At 41.7% G+C, this 25,643-nt stretch overlaps 1 protein-coding gene across 1 annotated transcript in view; it reads right to left on the reverse strand.

Moving 5' to 3' along the window:
- Positions 1-3,512: 3,512 nt before the first annotated feature.
- LOC149431289 (alpha-2,8-sialyltransferase 8E-like) overlaps positions 3,513-25,643 on the reverse strand; it is an 85,742-nt gene continuing 63,611 nt past the window's right edge. The window contains exon 3 of the mRNA XM_089665700.1: positions 3,513-3,615. Within this exon, the coding sequence (XP_089521826.1) occupies positions 3,519-3,615 (97 nt within the window). The 3' untranslated portion in view covers positions 3,513-3,518. The remainder of the gene's footprint in view (positions 3,616-25,643) is intronic.

The following is a 25,643-nucleotide window of genomic DNA, read 5'->3' on the forward strand; positions in this document are numbered from 1 at the left end:
AAAACGCACTCTTTCTGCTTTTCTGCAGTGTGTCCATTAAAGTCTATTGAACCCAAAGATGCACCATTTTGCATTTAGAAATGTCCCTGAGGCCTTGTTCAAACGAATGTATTGTGCTTTTTGTCCGTTTTGCAGCACTTATCGCTGTGCGTTTTTGCATGGGCATTTTTACCGTGTTTTGCATTTTTTCAGGTTTTTGGGGTTTTTTTGGTCAAAGCGGAAATTTTTTTGTTGCTAAGCAAAATAAAAATGCAAAACGCAGCAAAAATGCACTACACGCGTTTCAGCAGCTTTTCCATGGAATTATTGTAGCAAAAACTTTGCATTTTACTTTTAGGTTTGGTTCACACCTGTGCAGTTTGATTTTTGTATTGTGCTTTCCAATGTTGAAATGTGTTTACATGTGCGTTTTTGCTATGTTTTGTGCTTATTGCAGCTTTGTTTTGTTAGCCCTCATGCACACGGGACGTTTTTACAGCGGCTGTTTTTGGCTTTTGATGTTTTTTTCTACAGCCAGTAACCCCCCCAGCATGTTATCCTATGTGTCCATCCCCGGCATGTTATCCCATGTGTCCATCCCCGGCATGTTATCCCATGTGTCCATCCCCGGCATGTTATCCCATGTGTCCATCCCCGGCATGTTATCCCATGTGTCCATCCCCGGCATGTTATCCCATGTGTCCATCCCCGGCATGTTATCCTATGTGTCCATCCCCGGCATGTTCTCCTATGTGTCCATCCCCGGCATGTTATCCTATGTGTCCATCCCCGGCATGTTCTCCTATGTGTCCATCCCCGGCATGTTATCTTATGTGTCCATCCCCAGCATGTTATCCTATGTGTCCATCCCTGGCGTGTTATCCTATGTGTCCATCCCCGGCATGTTCTCCTATGTGTCCATCCCCGGCGTGTTCTCCTATGTGTCCATCCCCGGCATGTTCTCCTATGTGTCCATCCCCGGCATGTTATCCTATGTGTCCATCCCCGGCATGTTATCCTATGTGTCCATCCCCAGCATGTTATCCTATGTGTCCATCCCCGGCATGTTATCCTATGTGTCCATCCCCGGCATGTTATCCTATATCTAGGGAGACCGGATATAGTGAATGCAGGGTCTGGGGAGACCGGATATAGTGAATGCAGGGTCTGGGGAGACCAGATATAGTGAATGCAGGGTCCGGAGAGACCGGATATAGTGAATGCAGGGTCTGGGGAGACCAGATATAGTGAATGCAGGGTCCGGGGAGAGCGGATATATGAATGCAGGGTCCGGGGAGACTGGATATAATGAATGCAGGGTCCGGGGAGACCAGATATAGTGAATGCAGGGTCCGGGGAGACTGGATATAGTGAATGCAGGGTTCGGGGAGAGCGGATATAGTGAATGGGGTCCGGGGAGACCAGATATAGTGAATGCAGGGTCCGGGGAGACCAGATATAGTGAATGCAGGGTCCGGGGAGAGCAGATATAGTGAATGCAGGGTCCGGGGAGACCGGATATAGTGAATGCAGGGTCCGGGGAGAGCGGATATAGTGAATGCAGGGTCCGGGGAGAGCGGATATAGTGAATGCAGGGTCCGGGGAGACCAGATATAGTGAATGCAGGGTCCGGGGAGACCGGATATAGTGAATGCAGGGTCCGGGGAGACCGGATATAGTGAATGCAGGGTCCGGGGAGACCGGATATAGTGAATGCAGGGTCCAGGGTTTAGTAACACTTTAAACAATTTTTTTGGGGTTTTGATATGTAATAAACAAGCAGTAGGATTGCCAACGCAGAGACTAGCAATGACGTGTAATGAAAATAGGCTTACATATAAGCAAGGACGGCATAACAAAGACTTTGAAAGCCAGTCAAGGACTATCATGGCAGCAATAATTCACACATATTAGTAGGCTCAAATGGTATAGGGCCAAGAAGGACTTCCCAGCGGCAGTTGGGTGTCCCCGAGTCTGTCAATACCCATGTCATACACGTCACCTTCTAGGTCACAGAAAAAAAGGTTCGTCTGCTCTCCCGTCCACCCGCCATGGTGATCCACGGGCCTGCAGATGGGCAAGCGGGGCTGGATAAATGGTGGAAGTGAGCGAGCGGGGGGGGGGGGGTCACCAGTACAAGGGGTTGTGGAAATTATTGTTTCCACAGGAGTATGCCTGCCGGTTTTAGACGTAAAACCCCTCCCCCGTTGTCATGTCCATACAACATACAGACCTGGCAGCAAAAGGGTTCCGGAGGCAGAAAAGAATTCTGCAGGGTGTGTCTATGTGATGCACCATTTCAGACTAATCTCTTTCAAATACCTATTTTTAATCCATATGCTGCTAACATTCGTAAATAGATAGGAAGGTATATTATATTGACTAGTTTTTAACTTTTTTTTACATTTCTTCAGTTGTATCCTGGTTTCCGGCCAAGGTCAAAATACTGTTGTACATCCCAGGAGTCTTCATTGGCATTCTTTTTCTTTCTTTGGGTATAGGGGCTTTCTCAGCTAAGCACAACCTCGTGCCTGAGCTATGGGTAGGTGGATTCCTGGAAGTAAATGCTACATGAATAACCGGTCCTTACTCAAGATGGCTGTGGCTAGAAATGCTTTGAAAGAGAGGGTTCTTAAAAAAATAAAGTATGGAGATATGGATGGATGGGGGATTTTGCTTTTGAATATTAAAAATGGATTAAAAGCATTTTTGGTTTGTGGTGCTCAGATACAAGCCACATGGAAGAAGAATATATTTTAAATATATTTTAAAAATATTCTTCCCAAATATATTGACATATATTTGAAACACTACAATTGTGGCCGTATTCAATATATTTCTATATCTATCTATATCTATATATATATATATATATATATATATATATATATATATATATATTTATATTAATACATATATACACTGTGTGTTGAAATGCATTTCTTATATATTCCAAAATATATGAAAAACATTTTTAAACATATATATTTTTAAAATATATTCTTAAGATTTTTTTTAACATATAGAAAAGTCATTTTAACATATATTTTTACATATATTTGTAAATCCATTCCAAAAATGTAGATTAAATGTAGTTTTAAAGACATACAGTATATTTGAAAACGTATTTTTTAAAATATTTTACATATATTTTGTAATAAATAAAAAAAAGCATTTCAACATACAATATATATATATATATATATATATTGAATACGGCCAAAATTGTAGTATTTCAAATATATGTCAGTATATTTGGGAAGAATATTTTTAACATATATTTAAAATATATTTTTCTTCCATGCGGGAATTTAGTTCCACTTAAAAAGGAGGGCGATGATGTCATCAGATGTTGAGGGTTTTCTGTAGATAGGGTCAACATTCATAAAAAAAGGGGTTTTCTAGAGAGCGGAGGGAGGTTTTGGGGTTACAAATCTTGGCCATAGATTGGCATCAGTGATTTTAATGATTGTTTATTAATTAATAGACAAACCCAAAGCAAGTTAAGAGGAAACAGGAAAGTCAGCATGATGGCCAACTCACATAGAGAGAACCTTCACATTCATGATGTCCTGTCTCAGCTCCAGGCACTTCGTAGAATTGAAATCTAAAGGACCTTCATAGAACTCAAAGTACCTGAAAGACAGCGAGAGTTATAGTTACTCGATGGATTATAGTGGTTATATGAAAGAAAAAAAAAAAGTGAAATTATTTTTTTTTTAAGCAGAGCTGAATAATAATAATAATAATATAATAACAACATTACTAATAATAATAATAATTCTTATTATTCGTATTATAACAATAATAATATAATAACAACAACATTATTATTATTAATAATAATAATATAACAACAATAATAATAATATTAATAGTAATAATAATAATAATAATAATATAACAATAATAATAAAATAATAGTAATAATAATAATAGTATATATTTTAAAAGCAAAGTACTAGAATTTGACTTGGTATCCGAATCTTGCAATCCAGGTAATGTAAATACCTGAATTTGACTTGATATCAGCCTTTTGCAATCCACTGTAACCCCAGGTTCACACCTAAGCGTTTTCAGCCGCGTTTTGCAGAAACGCACTACAGTCCATTAAACATGGTTTCCTATGGGACCCGTTCACATCTCCACGTTTTCATCTGGTGTGTTTTTTGGAAAGGTTCAGCCTGGGTTCACACTGATGCAGTGTGGCACATCGCATGCCTGTGCTAATCACATGCGATCTCTCTGCGGTGCGATTTGAGCAGTATATTTTGTATGGCTCAAACCGCACCACATCGGCAACAAAAAAGTGCAGGACCCTTTTTTAGTCCGCACTAGAATCGGATTGCATGGGTGTTTGTGTTTCGGGGTGTCATTAACTTACAATACACGCCTGCAGTGCTTTGTATGAATGGGATTCGATCATAATTCGGTGCGGCAATCGCACAGAAACCGGTACAAATTCCACACCGCATCAGTGTGACCCAGGCTCCAGGACTTTTTTTAATGCAAAAAGTTGCATTTTTGGTTCTGTAGACTTCAATGGAAACGCTGCAGAAAAGCATGAGTTGCGTTTTTGCACTTGCGTTTGCGCAACAAAAAAAACACAAAACGCATAAAAAATGTCGCAAAAACACATCAAAATGCAAAACGCAACACAAAACGCACCGCAGAAACGGATCAAACGCAAACCTGCATAGGCGTGAACTAAGCCTCAAAGGGTCCTAACACCTGGTGTCACTACCTGCTGTACCAGACACTATTTTGCTATTGAGCCACCTAGTGGCAAAGTAGCTAACTACACCTGCCTACAGGCTGTAATAATCGATACTAGGACCATGGCTGCAGCTGCACCACTTGTTCCCGAGGATGTATGGGTATGTCCTAGGGGCGAGAAGTGGTAAAAGAAATATATTTAATCATTAGTTCGTTCATTTGTGTCTTCTATATCTGCTTGAAGGATTTTGAATTGTTTTAGCAGACAGCCCAAATGCCAACAGCCACTAGATCAGCAAAACTAATGAAGATCTCCTGCGCTACTATTACGTGATAAATTAGGTAAGTGGGAGCTGCTAGCACCTAACCATATACCACGTGGAAATAAAAACTAACGAAACCAAAATGATGCAGCGCTACCCTAATAATAAAATAATACAATATGGCAAAAACAAACAAAGTGACAAATATATATATGTGACAAAAAAATCAGTGGATTGATCCTCTCTGGGATCTCAATATAAAGTGACATAAAATATATATACGTGCCAATAAATCAGTGGATTGATCCTGTCTGGGGATCTCAATATAAAGTGACATAAAATATATATACGTGCCAATAAATCAGTGGATTGATCCTGTCTGGGATCTCAATATAAAGTGACGTAAATATATATACGACAAGAAATCAGTGGATTGATCCTCTCTGGGATCTCAATATAAAGTGATGTAAATATATATATATATGCCAATAAATCAGTGGATTGATCCTCTCTGGGATCTCAATATAAAGTGACATAAATATATATACGTGCCAATAAATCAGTGGATTGATCCTCTCTGGGATCTCAAGTGAAAAAGTGATCACACCTGGTATAAAAAACCAGGAACCAATACCCCCACTGTCCAAAATAGGATCATACACAAAATGAAATAAAACACAAATAAGCGTGAATCCCTAAATAGGGATCAATAAATTCATGCAAATGATGGTGAAAATGAGAACGTGAACCCCTAACAGGGATCAACAATATTACGCAGATCGTGACAAATAATGGCTAAATTAAACCAAAAAGTAAATAGTGACATAAAATGGATCCCTAAATGTGGGATTCAAGGCACCTTGAAAAAGTCATGTGATGGCGTGACGTAATACGTAGGACGCGAGCGTGGTGACGTACTTCCGGCGCGGATGCCATCTTGCTGCACCCAATGAGTTCCCATGCAAGTACACCTTTAGCATGAGGTCTTTTGAAAAGCTTTTCACCATCATTTGCATTAATTTATTGATCCCTATTTAGGGATTCACGCTTATTTGTGTTTTATTTTATTTTGTGTATGATCCTATTTTGGACAGTGGGGGTATTGGTTCCTGTTTTTTTTTATACCAGGTGTGATCACTTTTTCACTTGAGATCCCAGAGAGGATCAATCCACTGATTTATTGGCACGTATATATATTTTATGTCACTTTATATTGAGATCCCCAGAGAGGATCAATCCACTGATTTATTGTCACGTATATACATTTATGTCACTTTATATTGAGATCCCAGAGAGGATCAATCCACTGATTTATTGACACGTATATATATTTATGTCACTTTATATTGAGATCTCCAGAGAGGATCAATCCACTGATTTATTGGCACGTATATATATTTTATGTCACTTTATATTGAGATCCCCGGAGAGGATCGATCCACTGATTTATTGGCACGTATATATATTTTATGTCACTTTATATTGAGATCCCCAGACAGGATCAATCCACTGATTTATTGGCACGTATATATATTTTATGTCACTTTATATTGAGATCCCCGGAGAGGATCAATCCACTGATTTATTGACACGTATATATATTTTATGTCACTTTATATTGAGATCCCCAGACAGGATCAATCCACTGATTTATTGGCACGTATATATATTTTATGTCACTTTATATTGAGATCCCCGGAGAGGATCGATCCACTGATTTATTGGCACGTATATATATTTACGTCACTTTATATTGAGATCCCCAGACAGGATCAATCCACTGATTTATTGGCACATATATATATTTACATCACTTTATATTGAGATCCCAGAGAGGATCAATCCACTGATTTATTGGCACGTATATATATTTTATGTCACTTTATATTGAGATCCCCGGAGAGGATCGATCCACTGATTTATTGGCACGTATATATATTTACGTCACTTTATATTGAGATCCCCAGACAGGATCAATCCACTGATTTATTGGCACGTATATATATTTACATCACTTTATATTGAGATCCCAGAGAGGATCAATCCACTGATTTATTGGCACGTACAGTATATATATTTTATGTCACTTTATATTGAGATCCCAGAGAGGATCAATCCACTGATTTATTGGCACGTATATATATTTTATGTCACTTTATATTGAGATTCCCAGAGAGGATCAATCCACTGATTTATTGACACGTATATATATTTTATGTCACTTTATATTGAGATCCCCAGACAGGATCAATCCACTGATTTATTGGCACATATATATATTTTATGTCACTTTATATTGAGATCCCCAGAGAGGATCAATCCACTGATTTATTGACACGTATATATATTTGTCACTTTATATTGAGATCCCCAGAGAGGATCAATCCACTGATTTATTGACACGTATATATATTTTAATGTCACTTTATATTGAGATCCCCAGAGAGGATCAATCCACTGATTTATTGGCACGTATATATATTTTATGTCACTTTATATTGAGATCCCCAGAGAGGATCAATCCACTGATTTATTGTCACGTATATATATTTTATGTCACTTTATATTGAGATCCCCAGAGAGGATCAATCCACTGATTTATTGACACATATATATATTTTATGTCACTTTATATTGAGATCCCCAGACAGGATCAATCCACTGATTTATTGGCACGTATATATATTTTATGTCACTTTATATTGAGATCCCCAGAGAGGATCAATCCACTGATTTATTGACACGTATATATATTTGTCACTTTATATTGAGATCCCCAGAGAGGATCAATCCACTGATTTATTGACACGTATATATATTTTAATGTCACTTTATATTGAGATCCCCAGAGGGGATCAATCCACTGATTTATTGTCACGTATATATATTTTATGTCACTTTATATTGAGATCCCCAGAGAGGATCAATCCACTGATTTATTGTCACGTATATATATTTTATGTCACTTTATATTGAGATCCCCAGAGAGGATCAATCCACTGATTTATTGACACATATATATATTTTATGTCACTTTATATTGAGATCCCCAGACAGGATCAATCCACTGATTTCTTGGCACGTATATATATTTTATGTCACTTTATATTGAGATCCCCAGAGAGGATCAATCCACTGATTTATTGACACGTATATATATTTGTCACTTTATATTGAGATCCCCAGAGAGGATCAATCCACTGATTTATTGACACGTATATATATTTTAATGTCACTTTATATTGAGATCCCCAGAGGGGATCAATCCACTGATTTATTGTCACGTATATATATTTTATGTCACTTTATATTGAGATCCCCAGAGAGGATCAATCCACTGATTTATTGACACATATATATATTTTATGTCACTTTATATTGAGATCCCAGAGAGGATCAATCCACTGATTTATTGTCACATATATATATTTTATGTCACTTTATATTGAGATCCCAGAGAGGATCAATCCACTGATTTATTGGCACGTATATATATTTTATGTCACTTTATATTGAGATTCCCAGAGAGGATCAATCCACTGATTTATTGTCACGTATATATATTTTATGTCACTTTATATTGAGATCCCCAGACAGGATCAATCCACCGATTTATTGGCACGTATATATATTTTATGTCACTTTATATTGAGATCCTAGAGAGGATCAATCCACTGATTTCTTGGCACGTATATATATTTTATGTCACTTTATATTGAGATCCCCAGACAGGATCAATCCACTGATTTATTGACACGTATATATAGATTTTATGTCACTTTATATTGAGATCCCCAGAGAGGATCAATCCACTGATTTATTGACACGTATATATATTTGTCACTTTATATTGAGATCCCCAGAGAGGATCAATCCACTGATTTATTGACACGTATAATATATTTTAAAGTCACTTTATATTGAGATCCCCAGACAGGATCAATCCACTGATTTATTGGCACGTATATATATTTTATGTCACTTTATATTGAGATCCCAGAGAGGATCAATCCACTGATTTATTGTCACGTATATATATTTATGTCACTTTATATTGAGATCCCCAGAGAGGATCAATCCACTGATTTATTGACACATATATATATTTTATGTCACTTTATATTGAGATCCCAGAGAGGATCAATCCACTGATTTATTGTCACATATATATATTTATGTCACTTTATATTGATATCCCCAGAGAGGATCAATCCACTGATTTATTGGCACGTATATATATTTATGTCACTTTATATTGATATCCCAGAGAGGATCAATCCACTGATTTATTGGCACGTATATATATTTATGTCACTTTATATTGAGATCCCCGGAGAGGATCAATCCACTGATTTTTTTGTCACATATATATATTTATGTCACTTTGTTTTTGCCATATTGTATTATTTTATTATTAGGGTAGCGCTGCATCATTTGGTTTCGTTAGCCACTAGATCAGAATTCTCTGCAGCTAAAACTATAATCAGGTATATTTAACATTTGCAGCATTTAAAGGGAAAATGATTTTTACAAAATGTGCCCCTTTGGACTAGACAAATTGGGGAATTTTCCACTTATTCCCATGGCGATCAGCACTTTTTGGCATTACCATCCATACTCTCCCCGCACATTTGCCCCCCACATTCATGGCTCATATTCATCCTCTGCAACGTTTGCTGGAAAGTATAATAAATCCTCTGAATGTATGATCCCGACCTCTATAAATCAGAAGGTGCAATAGCCGGTGTCTGTGCCCCAGAAGTGCAGAGCTGGCAGTCCTGGATGGACACCCAGTTCTTGTGAAGTCCTGCCTCGTCTCAGCTTCCATTCATGAGCACCTTCTTCCGGAGCAATGTGTGTGGCTCAGCGAGCTCGCATGTCACGCTTCTCCCAGCAGACGGAAATGATCCGAGCCGCTTTTAGGGACCAGCTGACATTAATAGGTTGGATATTATTATTCAGCAAATCCTAACTATTTTAATTCTTTCCTGTTGACCCAGAGCTGTGTGTCCTGATCGGGAAGTGACTGAGAGATCAGCTGTGTTGGTGCTGGCCAGACTCTACCACCTTTACCTCCTCTCTACTTAAAGGTCAGTCCATCCCAATCTAATATTTCAGTGTTTTGGTAGATGCTGGAGAGGTAAACCATCTGACAGTTTCCTCTATTTCTCAAAGACCTTTTTGGGGAGACCTGTGTGCCATTATGAGGGGTTTCCCACCATCCCCGTGCTTGGTTCCCAGGTCTGTACACCTGCTGTGGCCCATTATGAGGGGTTCCCACCTTGCCTGTGCTAAGTTCCCAGGTGTGTACACCCGCTGTGCCCATTATGGAGGGGTTTCCACCATCCCTGTGCTGGGTTATGGGGTCTGTACACGTGCTGTGCCCATTATGAGGGGTTCCCACCATCCCTATGCTGAGTTTCCAGGTCTGTACACCCTGCTGTGCTCATTATGAGGGGTTGACTCCACCCCTGTGCTGATTTTCCCAGGTCTGTACAAGGTCTGCGTGTGTCTGTACTGGGGGGAGGAGGAGATCTGTACTGGTGGTGTTTGAAATTGGTGGGGAGTAGACTGTACTGGGCGGGTCTGTAGTGGAGGTGTTTGTATTGGGAGGTGTCTGTATTGGGGGAGGATCTGTTCTGAGAAGGTCTGCACTAGGGGTGTCTGTACTGGGGGGGAGGGGGAATTTGTACTGGGGGTGCCTGTAATTGGGGGGGAGTAGTCTGTACTGGGGGGTCTGTAATGGGGGTGTTTGTACTGGGAGGTGTCTGTATTGGGGACAGGGTCTGGTCTGAGAAGGTCTGCACTGGGGGTCTCTGTACTTAGGGAATGGGGGAAGGGGGGGAGATCTGTACTAGGCATGCCTGTAATTGGGGGGAAGTAGTCTGTACTAAGGTGGTCTGTAGTGGGGGTGTCTGTAATGGGAGGGTCTGTTCTGAGAAGGTCTGCACTGGGCGTGTCTGTACTGGGAGGGAGAGATCTGCACTGGGGGTGTCTGTACTGGGAGGAGGAGATCTGCACTGGGGGTGTCTGTACTGGGAGGAGGAGATCTGCACTGGGGGTATCTGAAATTGGTGGGGGATGTAGTCTGCACTGAGGGGGTCTGTACTGGGAGGTATTTGTATTGGGGGGAGGGTCTGTTCTGAGAAGGTCTGCGCAGGAGGTGTCTGTACTGGGGGGGGGGGGGAATCTGTACGGGGGTGCCTGTAATTGGGGGGGGAGTAGTCTGTACTGGGGGGGTTTGTAGTGGGGGTGTTTGTACTGGGAGGTGTCTGTATTGAGGGCAGGGTCTGGTCTGAGAAGGTCTGCACTGGAGGTGTCTGTATTAGGGAATGGGGGGAGTAGAGATCTGTACTAGGTATGCCTGTAATTGGGGGGCAGTAGTCTGTACTAAGGTGGTCTGTAGTGGGGGTGTCTGTACTGGGAGGTGTCTGTATTGGGGAGAGGGTCTGTTCTGAGAAGGTCTGCACTGGGCGTGTCTGTACTGGGAGGAGGAGATATGCACTGGGGGTGTCTGAAATTGGTGGGGGGAGTAGTCTGTACTGAGGGGGTCTGTACTGGGGGTGTCTGTACTGGGAGGTATTTTTATTGGGGGGGAGAGTCTGTTCTGAGAAGGTCTGCACAGGAGGTGTCTGTACTGGGGGGGGGGGGAGATCTGTACTGGGGTTGCCTGTAATTGGGGGGGGGAGTAGTCTGTACTGGGGGGTCTGTAGTGGGGGTGTTTGTACTGGGAGGTGTCTGTATTGGGGGCAGGGTCTGGTCTGAGAAGGTCTGCACTGGGGGTGTCTGTACTGGGAAGGGGGGAGGAGATCTTTACTGAGGACGTCTGTACTGGGGGGGAGAGTAGTCTGTACTGAGGGGGTCTGTAATGGGGGTGTTTGTACTGGTATATGTCTGTATTGGTTGAAGGGTTGCTGTACTGAGAATGTCTGCACTGGGGGTGTCTGTACTGGGGGGGCGGGAGAACTGTACTGGGGTGTATGTACTGGCGGAGGGGGGTAGTCTGTACTGAGGGGTCTGTAGTGGGGATGTTTGTACTGGGAGGTGTCAGTATTGGGGGGAAGGGGGGCTGTACCGAGAAGGTCTGCACTGGGGGTGTCAGTATTGGGGGAGAGATCTGTACTGGAGGTGTATGTACTGGCGGGGGGAGTACTCCGTATTGAAGGGGTCTGTAGTGGAGTGTCTGTATTGGGAGGTGTCTGTACTGAGAAGGTCTGCACTGGGGTGTATCTGTACTGGGAAGGGGGGTGGAGATCTTTACTGAGGATGTGTATACTGGGGGGAGAGTAGTCTGTACTGAGCAGGGTGGATAAAAATCAATGATTTTTTTTTAAAAAATAAAAAAAATCTGATTTTTTTTATTTAAATTGGATTTTTTTTAATAAAATGCTTTTTGAGGAAAATATATTACCATCCAAAGGTTATTCCATCATGAAATAAAGATTACTTTTTTAATTATGTAGAATAAGGCTGTATATAATGTTTTTGGTAAATAAATTCCATGAATCCATTCACAATGTCATGCTCTTCCAGAGGTGTTTGTAAGATTATTGGGCAGTTTCTCTGCCTACAAGATATTATCACAGATGATTGGTTTACTTTTGCAGTTCTCAAAACTGAATTTGACTCAGCGGAGATCACATGCCTCTTCTTCACAGCAAAAATGTTATAACATGAACAGAGTTAAGATAAAGACCTTCATCCTAACTTCTACAAACCTATGAATACAGAATCAACCCCTTCACTGCTAAGTTTCAAGAAGTTCAGTGAATAGAATAGAAACAATATTTTTCTGATTGTTTGGAGTGGAATAGATCTGCACAAGAAGAAAGTGAAACTAAGTGTGAGGAGGGAGGGGCTGACAGTCTAAGTTTCTTAAAATATATATATATTGTTTAGCCAAATTAGTGAACAAACATGGATGTTTAAGCAAATCACATATGCTGGAATGTTATTGTTTCAGTTGAATAAATCTATTTAAATTGTTATTATTAAGGTAATGATTATTTTTCTCCTTCCTAAGTACAACAGAAAAGTTGTCCAAATATGAATGATTAACCTATTAAACTGGGGATAAAAAAACTAATATGAAAAGTTGTTATTCTAAAAATCTTCATCTACTTGTATATTAAAGTTATACCAGCAAGAATTAGTCTTTATGTAGAAAACTAGGATTTAAATCAAGCCTTACTGACTAGTGATTTAAATCAGTTTGATTTAAATCAAATCCACCCTGGTACTGCGGGTGTCTGTACTGGGAAAAGGGGGGGGGGGTCTGTACTGAGGGGTTAAGCAGAGAACATAAAGGGCTCCGAGCAGAGCTCTTTTCCAGGTTCGCTGCGTGGAGGAGAGATCAGCATGTGATCCCCGCCAGAGTGTGCTCCCCACACAGGGGCGGACTGACCATTTGGAAACTCTGGCACTGCCCAAGGGCCCGGGGTCAGTAGGGGGCCCCATGAGATGCCCCTGCTACCTTTTTCATAGGCTTTTTTGAGTTTGGGCAAGGACACAGGGGCCCCATGATCCCCTATTGCCCGGGGGCCCCATGAGTTGTCAGTCCACCCCTGTCCCCACCAGGCAACCTGAAACTGCTTGTTGTGGAACCATCTCTAGCAACAAAAAGGTATAAAAGTCCACTAATCTCCTTTAGGTCCTATTCACAATTTTGCAGTAATGAGCATATTTGCATGCATTTTACATGGCACCACAACGCACTACGGGCCTGTGTTGGCAGTCATTTGTTTGGTCCAAACGGGTTATGCATGCCCATGCAAGTCTATCGCCCATCTAAAGCAGGTTGTAATACAGGCCAGAAGGAGACCAAATGCAGGTCAATTTGCAGGATCTCGGAAGCGTCTCAGACTGATGCCATCAACAAAAACCCAAGACCCGTTAACACAAACCCTACTACTGCGATGAATAATATACCCACGTGGCACCACACCACATATTGCCTATATGAATTTTGGTTAGATGCTTCAGAGAAAATGGCGCATGTCCACATTTGGCTGCATTGTTGTGTGTTGGCAGCCCATCCAAAATAAGTGGGTTGCTTGATCCCAACTCATTGCCAAAGTGTGAATGGGCCCTTATGGTATTTTGTTCTTGAGGTTTAGAAGCTTGGAGTCATCTTTGGGAAGATATATTTTTTTGTCTCTGTACTGCATGGTGTTAGGGATGAGCAAAATTGAGTTTCCCGAAAGTTCGACAAAAACCAACAAAATTTTTTTCATTTTGGTGAAATGAATTGGAATCGTCATGGAAGGTAAAATGATGGTGGTTTTTAAGGGTGCAATTGGCTTCAAATGGCTTCTAAGGGTTACCAAAGTACCTTTTTTAATTCATATTTTTTATTTCACAGCACAATATAGAAGGTATTCACATGACTCATATCATCACGTATACCAAAAATCAGAGGATTTTTTTTGCGACAAATCATTGCTTTATGCCTCAAACAGCCAATGAACCCACGCGGAAGAAAAATATATTTTAAATATATTTTTAAAATATTCTTCCCAAATATATTGACATCTATTTGAAATACTACACTTTTGGCCGTATTCAATCTATTTCAGAAATATATTTCAATATATATACCGTATGTTGAAATGCGTTTTTTATATATTAAAAAATATACAAAAAATATTTTTAAAAACACATTTTCAAAGATATGTCTTTGAAAATACATTTAATCTACATTTTTTTGGAATGCATTTACAAATATATGTAAAAATAGATGTTAAAATGACTTTTTTTATATGTTGAAAAAATCTGAAGGATATATTTAAAAATATATATATATTTTTCAATATATGCCTTTAGAAAATATATTTAAATTTACATTTTTTAGAATACATGTTAAAATATATTAGCATAGGCCAATATATTGTAAATATATGTCACTTACAGTTGCAAGAAAAAGTATGTGAACCCCTTGGGATTACGTGGAGTTTTGCATGAATTGGGCATAAAATGTGCTCTGAACGTCATCTAAGTCACAACAATAGAAGAACACAGTCTGCTGAACATTATACTACACAAACATTAGATGTTGCCATGGTTTAATTGCACATAACATGTAAACATTCACAGTGCAGGGAGGAAAAAGTATGTGAGCCCCTAGCTTAATGACTTCTCCCAGAGCTAATTGGAGCCAGGAGTGAGCCAACCTTGACTCCAATCAGTGTGATGATATTGGATGTGTTGCTGACAGCTGTCCTGCCCTTAAAAAACACACACCTGTTTTGGGTTTACTGGTTTCAAGAAGCACTGTCTGATGTGAACCATGCCTCGCAGAAAAGAGCTCTCAAAAGACCTACGATCAAGAATTGTTGACTTGCATGAAGCTGGAAAGGGTTACAAAGGTACCTCCAAAAGCCTTGATGTTCATGTGTCCATGGTAAGACAGACTGTCTACAAATGGAGAAAGTTTAGCACTGTTGCTACTCTCCCTAGGCGTGGTCGTCCTGTAAAAATGACTGCAAGAGCACAGCGCAGAATGCTGCATGAGGTAAAGAAGAATCCCAGAGTGTCAGCTAAAGACCTACAGAAATCTCTGGCACATGCTAACATTTTTGTTGACACATCTACAATACGGAAAACATGAAACAAGAATGGAGTACATGGGAGGACACCACGGGGGAAGCCATTGCTGTCCAAAAAGAATATTGCAGCACGTTTGAAGTTTGCAAAAGAGCACCTGGATGTTCCACAGCACTACTGGCAAAATATACTGTGGACAGATGAAACCAAGATTGAGTTGTTTGGAAGAACACACAACACTATGTGTGGAGAAAAAAAGGCCCAGCACACCAACATCAAAACCTCATCCCCACTGTGAAACATGGCGGAGGGAGCATCATGGTTTGGGGCTGCTTTGCTGCCTCAGGGCCTGGACAGATTGTTGTCATTGATGGGAAAATGAATTCCAGAGTTTATCAAGACATTTTTCAGGAAAACGTACGACCATCTGTCCGCCAACTGAAGCTCCGCAGAGGATGGGTGATGCAACAGGACAATGACCCAAAGCATACAAGTAATTCAACAAAACAATGGCTGCAACAGCACAGAATACGCCTTCTGGAGTGGCCCAGTCAGAGTCCTGACCTCAACCCGATTGAAATGCTGTGGCTTGACCTTAAGAGAGCGATTCACACCAGAAATCCCAAGAATATTGCTACACTGAAACAGTTTTGTGAAGAGGAGTGGTCCAAAATTACTCCAGATCGTTGTGCAGGTCTGATCTGCAACTACAGGAAACGTTTGGTTGAGGTTATTGCTGCCAAAGGAGGGTCAACCAGTTATTAAGTCCAAAGGTTCACATACTTTTTCCTCCCTGCACTGTGAATGTTTACATGTTATGTGCAATTAAACCATGGCAACATCTAATGTTTGTGTAGTATTATGTTCAGCAGACTGTGTTCTTCTATTGTTGTGACTTAGATGACGTTCAGAGCACATTTTATGCCCAATTCATGCAAAACTCCACGTAATCCCAAGGGGTTCACATACTTTTTCTTGCAACTGTATATCATTTTTTTTCTAAATATATTGGAAATATATTTCTCTTCCATGTGGTGATTCTTGGTGTAAAGTGCCTAATGTTACAGAACCATTTATTCCATACTGCTTACAGCTGTTTCAGGCTGTTTGGTCATCATCAGTGCAGTATATGGAAACTAAGCAGTGAATAAAGCTAAAAAAAAAAAAAATTATACAAATTAAAGTGGTAGTACATACATAATCAAACATGCAAGCAAATTTGAGAGTATTCACTCTCAGAATTGTGGAGACTGCAAAATCACTCCATCCACCTCTAATGTCCACACTGCCTAACAAACCCAGACCCCAGTCCTGACACTGCGAGGATGGATGGGGGGGGGTGATTAGTGGCACATAACTATCACTGACAGGTTATTTAGTAATCTGCTCCCTTCAGCTGTGCACCCCAGATACAGTTTCAAAGGATCAGGAAGGACAAGCTGAACCTGACACGGATCACTGAACCCCCCCCCCCCCCCCTGCTCACAGCATTCAGCACCCCCTGTGTTCAAAAGCAGTTAGATGGACTGATTTAGTCAAAATTCGAAGCAGATAGAAAATACACAAATGCAGCATTGTAATGATTAATAAATCATTAAATGTCTTTTTGTAATGAAAGCAAGTGCATGTACCTGCATTTGATCTGATATCCCACATGGAAGAAAAATATATTTGAAATATATTTTAAAAATATTCTTCCCAAATATATTGACATATGTTTGACATACTACAATTTTGGCCATATTCAATATATTTTAATAAATACATATGTATATATATATATATATATATATTAATATTAATTACTGTATGTTGAAATGTGTTTTTATTACAAAATATATGAAAAATATTTTTAAAAATAAATTTTCAAATATTATTATTAATATTATTATTATAATACAAGATTTTTATAGCACCAACAGTTTGCTCAGCGCTTTACAATATAAATATACTGTATGTCTTTAAAAATACAAATCTACATTTTTGGAATGCATTTACAAATATATGTAAAAATATATGATGAAATTACTTTTTTATATATTAAAAAATATCTGAAGAATATTTTTAAAAATATATATTTTTTTCAAATATATTCTTCATATTTTTTTTAAGGTATAAAAGTTATTTTAACATATATTTTTACATATATTTGTAAATGCATTCCAAAAATGTAGATTTGTATTTTTAAAGACATACAGTATATTTGAAAATTTATTTTTAAAAATATTTTTCATATATTTTGTAATAACAACGCATTTCAACATACAGTATGTGTATGTATGTATGTGTGTATATATATATATACATATATATATTGAATATGGGCAAAATTGTATATTTTTAAAATATATTTCAAATATATTTTTCTTCCATATGGGATCAGCCTCTTGCATGCCCTGGGCTGGAGTGAGAGGAAGAATCAACATTAGCAGCCAACCAGTTCATCTTCTGTGGGCAGCACAGGGGCTAAATGGTTTGCATTTCCACCTGACAGTACTAGGGTTGTTGGTTCTAATCCCAACCACGGCACCACCTGCCTGTATGTTCTCCCTGTGCCTGCATAGGTTTCCTCCGGGTACTCAGCTTTCCTCCCACACTCCAAAGACATGCTGGTAGGTTAATTGGCTCCTGTCTAAATTGTCCCTAATATGTGTATGTATGAATGTGAGTTAGGGACCTTAGATTGTACACCTCTTGAGGGTTACCCACATGGAAGAAAATATATTTTAAAAATACATTCTTAATATATTCTTCCCAAATATATTGGCATATATTTCAAATACTACAATTTTGGCCGTGTTCATTATATTTCAAAAATATACATCAATATATTTGTGAATATATTATTAAAAATGTATTCAGAACACATGCTGAAATATATTTCAAAGTGTAATTTGGAATGCATTTACAAGTATATTTAAAAATCTATGTTTAAATGCATTTTTTTTTAGATTTCAAAAATATCTGGAAAATATATTTAAGAAAATATATTTTTAAATATATTTGGAATATATATATGGAAAATATATTTTAATTTACATTTTTGGAATACATGTTAAAATATATTCGTGTCGGCCAATATATTGTAAATATATGTTGCATGTATAATTTTTTTTTCTAAATATATTGGAAATAGATTTCTCTTCCATATTGGTAGGGACTGATGTTGAGTGCCCCCATAGTAAGCAGATTGCTATGGGGGCACTCAAGCAGGCTCGCTCCCTAGCTGCTGTTCTGTGTGTCCATTCACACACTTCAAAATCTAGTTTTCCCAACATACACATTCCTGCAAGTGGCTGTAAATGGTATTTGGGTGCTGCAGTGACACCGGGCTGGGAACCACAAACAATCCAGAAAGAAGAATGCCACCGGCACACAGGGGCGGACTGACCATTTGGAAACTCGGGCACTGCCCGAGGGCCCGGGGTCAGTAGGGGGCCCCATGAGATGCCCCTGGTACCTTTTTCATAGTCATTTTTGAGTTTGGGCAAGGACACAGGGGCCCCATGATCCCCTATTGCCCGGGGGCCCCATGCGTTGTCAGTCCGCCCCTGCCGGCACACCAAGGAATCCTCAAAAGGGTCCAAAGCTCTATTTAGTGGTCACATAATATCAACAGTGGCAACGTTTCGGAGCCACGCAGGGTCCCTTTGTCAGGCAAGTCACTAAAGTGGCCACTAAATAAAGCTTCGGAGGCTTTTGAGGATTTTTTGATGTGCTGGTGACATTTTTCTTTCTACATTCACACAGTAGCGTGGCTCGGCCCCGCCCCCTGCTGTCTCCTCATTGGCTCACTGGCTGTGATTTACAGTAGTGGGAGCCAATGGCTCCTGCTGCTGTCTCAGCCAATGAAAAGGAAGAGTACCCTGAGAGCCGTTGCTCTCATGGATATCCTAGGGGAGGGGGGGGGGACTCAGGTAAGTATTAGAGAGGGGCTGCTGCACACAAAAAATTATTTACCTTCATGCATAGAATGCATAGACACTTTACAACCGCTTTAAAGGGAACTTTTCCAGCAACACTCCCTCCCAAAGCAGAATTTCTGGAATTTGTTATATTTTTTCCATCTATTTTATTATTTTGGCCCTGCCCCTTTGCAGCCACTTGGAATACTTACATCACATCACAAGATTGGCAAACCCCCCCAGGCGACGTGCGTGCGCACGAAACGCGTAGGAGGAGCCAGCAACGCCGTGACGTCACGCCGCCGAAGCATCGTGGAGATCCGGCGGCCATCTTTAACACTGGACGGTTAGTCCATGAAATTGCTTGCACATATATTTTATACTATATATACCCTCGTTTTGCCCCAATAAAGTATCAATTTACTACACTATGGAGATGTCTCTGCTTTGACTCCCTTGGGGAGTATCAATCCACAGCCATCCACCTGACCACTGGAGAAGGAGTTTTTCCTATTACCACAGAGCAGTCCATAGGCTACTATCTGAGGGGTATACTGGACCACCTTGATACAAATCGAGGACCTTTGAAGGAAGGATATCGGATCCCAGAGAACACCTTGATCAGCAGATGACCTCAGGAGAAAAATATATATACATAAAACGCTCATTTTACTGTGCGTTCTGGTGAGTGTGCATTCTTTCTGCACTTTATCTCACAGCACCTTACCACCAGAAGAATACAACTATATGAGAGCACCTGATGTCACTTGAAATCACCATATGAACTGTTTATTCATTTAATTATCTAAACATCTATAGTGTGTTTTCTAGCGCTGCACTTTTTTGATTTATATAACTTACATCACATCTACCAGGAGGCTGAAGGATTGGCTCAAAAGCAGCACGTGGGCGGCCCATGGGGGTTGTTCCAGCGCATCCTTGCAGCAGCCTGCCTGCATCCGGAAAAGGCAGCCAGCTAAAGAGGACCAAGAAGGGGGGGCGGAACCTGCTGCTTGACACCCAAACATATGTTGGCAAGTGCCTATTGCATCACATCCCTTGAAACATTGAGGGGAGGAATTTGACAGGTATGACTATATGGGGGACTGGACTGTAACCAGTGGGAGTAGCAAATGCCCCGACATGAGATGGAGAAGACAATGTCTCAGGCTTGGTGGTCAGTGAGAGTAAAAAACAATACATAGTGCATGTGGTCAGTAGGAGAGGGAATGGTCCCCATCATTGGGATCAGTAGGAGGAATTATGCACCATTGCTGGTGCCCAAGGAAGGAATAGTGCCCCATCGTTAGTATCAATGGAAGGAATAGTGCCCCATCATTGGTGTCAGTGGAAGGAATAGTGCCCCATCATTGGTGTCAGTGGAAGGATTAGTGCCTCATCATTGGTGTCAGTGGATTGAATAGTGCCCCATCGTTTGCATCAGTAGGAGGAATTATGCACCATCACTGGTGCCCAAGGAAGTCATAGTGCCCCATCGTTAGTATCAGTGGAAGGAATAGTGCCCCATTGTTGGTGTCAGTGGGGAGAATAGTGCCTTATTGTTGGTGTCAGTGGATTGAATAGTGCCCCATCATTGATATCAGTAGGAGGAATTATGCACCATCGCTGGTGCCCATGGGAGGAATAGTGTCCCTATTGTTGGTATCAATGGAAGGAATAGTGCCCCATCGTTGGTAACAGTGAATTTAATAGGACCCCATTGTTGGTGTCAGGAGAAAGAATAGTGCCTCATCGTTGGTGTCAGTGGATTGAATAGTGCCCCATCATTGGTATCAGTAGGAGGAATTATGCACCACCACTGGTGCCCATGGGAGGAATAGTGTCCCATTGTTGGTATAAGTGGAAGGAATAGTACCCCAACGTTGGTGTCAGTGAATTGAACAGTGCCCCATCACTGGTGTCAGTGGAAGGAATAGTGCCCCATCACTGGTGTCAGTGGTAAGAATAGTGCCTTATCATTGGTGTCAGTGGAATGAATAGTGCCCCATCATTGGTATCAGGAGGAATTATGCACCATCGCTGGTGCCCATGGGAAGAATAGTGTCCAATTGTTGGTATCAGTGGAAGGAATAGTGCCCCATCATTGGTGTCAGTGAACTGTATTGTGTGCCATCGTTGGTGTCAGTGGGAAGAACAGTGCCTCATTGTTGGAGTCAGTGGATTGAATAGTGCCCCATCATTGGTATCAGTAGGAGGAATTATGCACCATTATTGGTGCCCATGGGAGGAATAGTGTCCAGTTGTTGGTATCAGTGGAAGGAATAGTGCCCCATTGTTGGTGTCAGTGAATTGAATAGTGCCCCATCATTGGTGTCAGGAGAAAGAATAGTGCCTCATTGTTTGTGTCAGTGGATTGAATAGTGCCCCATCATTGGTATCAGTGGGAGGAATTATGCACCATTGCAGGTGCCCAAGGAAGGAATAGTGCCCCATCATTGGTGTCAGTGAATTGAAAAGTGTGCCATCGTTGGAGTCAGTGGATTGAATAGTGCTCCATCGTTGGTGTCAGAGGATTGAATAGTGCCCCAGTGGAGGGACTGGGGCCTTGTATCAGTGTGAAGAACAATGCCCCAAGGGCTGGATAAAGGTCAGCAAAGGGCCTTCAATTTGGAGACCACTGGTGTAAAGCAGTAAAACCCTAGCAGCTGCCATAATGATTTCATATGGGTGTGGCTAGTTTTGGCTCAGACAACACTGCCTGAAATGGATAATGTGTTCCTGAAGGGCTCAATGGTGTCACAAGCATCATGGTAAACCACAACCGGACGGGGCACCTTTTAGATTTTATGCCACACAGTACATACAAAGTACACCAAGTCATCAGCTATTCCTATGGGTTGTTATAAAATTGGGTACATTTGTCTGGACTTTTCCCTTTAGATGCAGTGGAGCAGACAACAGCATGTGAGCAGCGGCTGCAGATTAGAGTGAGCCCCACTTCTGCTGGCAGTGCCTGGGGTACCGGCGAGGGGAGGGCAGTTGGGTTCAGCGCAGGCGAGGCAGAAGGAGACAGAGCTGATCTGTCAGAGGATTATATAATTCTGGGGGCTCAGCGTTCAGCTGCGGCCGAGTTTCCAGCACAATGAACTCGCAGCCAGATTCCAGAACCTGCGGCATGACTGCCAGATGATCTTGTCACGGTTGGGACGATCTGCTTAATGACCTCTGTGCGTACTTCCCTACATTTTCCAATCCCCCCCTCCTTCTCCAATCCACGTTACGCAGAGCCTGTGCGCAGCTACCTCGGCCGTGTGCTCTCCCCCCCTCCCAGCCCTCAGTGATCTTGTCTCATATAATTACTTACACAGCATCTACGAATTCTGCCAAGCAGTATAAAGAAAGCATAAAATTCTATACTACAGTCCTATGAGTCAATGCCTCCATAGGTAGTAAAGCCAAGAGGTAAAACTTTGGTAGCGGATGAGGGTGACGGCTCCAAAGCAGGGCCATCTTCATAGCAGCATGGGCCCCTGGGCAATGTAATGCACTGGGGCCCCTACCAGCCTGTCCCGAATAATGCACCTGCTCTCAAGAGTTAAAGTGTAAATATTTGATAGAATTCAACATATATTTATTAGCACTTTCAATAAAATTTAATTTAAACAATAAGAAAACATACCATAAATAAAAGACTAATCAACACAATAGGCAAAGTATGGGGGGGGGCTACAGTACAGGGGGGAGTCAGGAGGGCACAATACTGGGATCACAAGGGCACATTACAGGTTCTGAGAGGCTTCCTGGACCATCACGGAACAGCTTAGTAAAAAGCGTGACTGTCCAGGAAAATCGGGGACAGATGGCAAAGTACGGGGGGGCAGAAGGACACATTACAGGGGGAGTCAGGAGGACACAATACTGGAATCACGAAAGCACAGTACAGGTTTTGGGAGGCTGCCCGGACCATCATAGGACAGCTTAGCTTAGTAAAAAGCGTGACTGTCCTGGAAAAATCGGGGACAGAGGGAAAAGTACAGGGGGCGGGGGGCAGAAGGACACATTACAGGGGGAGTCAGGAGGGCACAATACTGGAATCATGAGGGCACAGTACAGGTTTTGGGAGGCTGCCCGGACCATCACGGGACAGCTTAGTAAAAAGTGTGACTGTCCTGGCAAATCCGGGACAGGTAACAAGCAGGATATAAGGCAAGATTACCATCGGGCCCCCATGCACTTGGGGCCCCTGGGCAGTGCCCAGTGGTACCCGTGCATTAAGACAGCCCTGCTCCAAAGTCTTCAGCTTATCAAACCTAATCAGCAATGGCAGCTCCAATATTTCTATCCTAACAGATCCACTTTAAGTGAGAACTTTGGATTGTTTTAGAGGGCTTCATCTTTTTCGGGAGTGAGTTTGGCCTCATGCCCATCAGTGTCAAATCCTAGAGTTTTCAGCTTATGGCAGGCTGAAATATGCAGCAGCTGGACAATGTACCCAGCATTTAGGACCCTAAGCATTAAGGAACAGAGTTTAATTTGGGGTGTACAGTGTTCTGTTTGGGGCATACGGCCCTGAACACATATGGCCCTAAGTGAGTATTTCGGCGTGTGATAGATTTTGAATAGATGTTGCACATGTGCCACCAGAATGGTAAAAAACACTGAGATTTGATGCTGATGGGCCAGTGCACCCATGTGTAGGTAGCTTTTGGAGTAGGCCCACAGCCTGGAAACCCGGTAGAGCCAACAACAGTTTTGATTTTTTGGCATCAAAATGCTAAGCTTCTCACCTTTCCAACAGAGCTAGAGGACTGTCAGGAATGGACTCAGCACTGGTGGTGGGACTCACCTGCCGTGTGGGCTGCAGTACCAGGGCTGACCAGCGGGTGCTCTCAGCAGCCAGAAGCTCACTCCTGCAGTCAGCCAACACCTGGGGCTGATTGCAGGAGGTGTATTTAAGGAATGACCAGGCCTGTGATCAGGGCCTTGGTGTATGTTTCCCATGAGCCCCTGTACCTGGTATCCTGTGTTCCTGCCTATCTGCTGACCCTGCTTGCCTGACCATCCTTCTGCCTGATCCTCTGTACCGTGCTGCCCGTGAGTTACTGAACCCGGCTTGTGACCCTGACTATTCTCTGCCTGCTCCTCCGGTACCTCACTGCCTGCACGTTGCTGACCTGGCCTGCCTGACTACGCCTGACGCTACCCAGACGATCCATCCATCCCGCACGGATCCAGCCACTACTGTCCAAACCTGCCAGCCCCTTCACATCAGGCTTTCCCCCGTTACATACCCTCGGCGGACCCCTCTACCACAGTTGGGTGCACTCATGGGCCGCGACCTGGTCTCAGTCCTGCGCCAAGTCCATCCCCACCATCAGGGGCTCTGGTGAAAAGGCAGACTGGGGCTTAGACTCCGTGCCCTGAGGAATCCTGTTCTGTGGGTCACTAGAGATCCCGCCGGGCGGTGCCTGACTGTACCTTATGGCCCGCCTGACCATTCCACCTCTCCAGCCCTGACTACGCCTGTGTTCCTGAAGCCTGCTACTTCCCTGTGTCAGTCCACACATTTCTGGTCATACCCGGATCCCTAACAAGGACTTTGAGTATTGACAGAATAAAACCTGACCCTGACCACTACTTGTGAATCAGTGAAAATCGTCTTCATCTATGATAAATGTGTTGCAGTTGGCTGCCCAGGTTTACAGGCACATGGTTGTAGATACACAGTTACAAAAACTTTGCGAAAAGAGAGGAAAAAAAAAAGAATTGTGGTGCTGGACACTGATTCTTAGGCAAAGTTAAGATTTGAGCTTGAGCTCTTCAAGCGATATGGACTGTTTTTTTGTTTGTGTGATTGTACAGTTTTCTTTTCAGGCTTTAGGGTTTTTGCATTAGCGAATGGAACGTTAGTTACTAAGAGAAGGAGAGGCAAGAAGGTGCTCAAATGCTTGGGCGTTTCCAGGCTGACTCATTATCTATAGAAGCCATTCTCACCCAGGGTTTCATGGAACCCTAACGTTCCTCCAGAGGTTGCTAGGGGTTAATTTGAGCTGAGGCTGATTGACCTCCCATCTGGATAGTTTTGAGTCCACACCACTTGACAGAAGTAACAGCATGACACCAATTATCTTTTTTTTTAGCTGTCTGTAAGGGTTCCATGACCCTAACCATCACTGTAACTAGTGCATTCTTCCCACTGACCCCCAATTAAATTTAGTTCCCTGAGACTGAAAAATTATTTAATGGGTTCTCCCATGATAAAAAGATTGAGAAAGGC

This window comes from Staurois parvus, unplaced genomic scaffold, assembly GCF_062004578.1.
Source record: "Staurois parvus isolate SC_StPar_1 unplaced genomic scaffold, SC_StPar_1.0 ptg002299l, whole genome shotgun sequence".
NCBI classification, from domain to species: Eukaryota; Metazoa; Chordata; class Amphibia; order Anura; family Ranidae; genus Staurois; species Staurois parvus.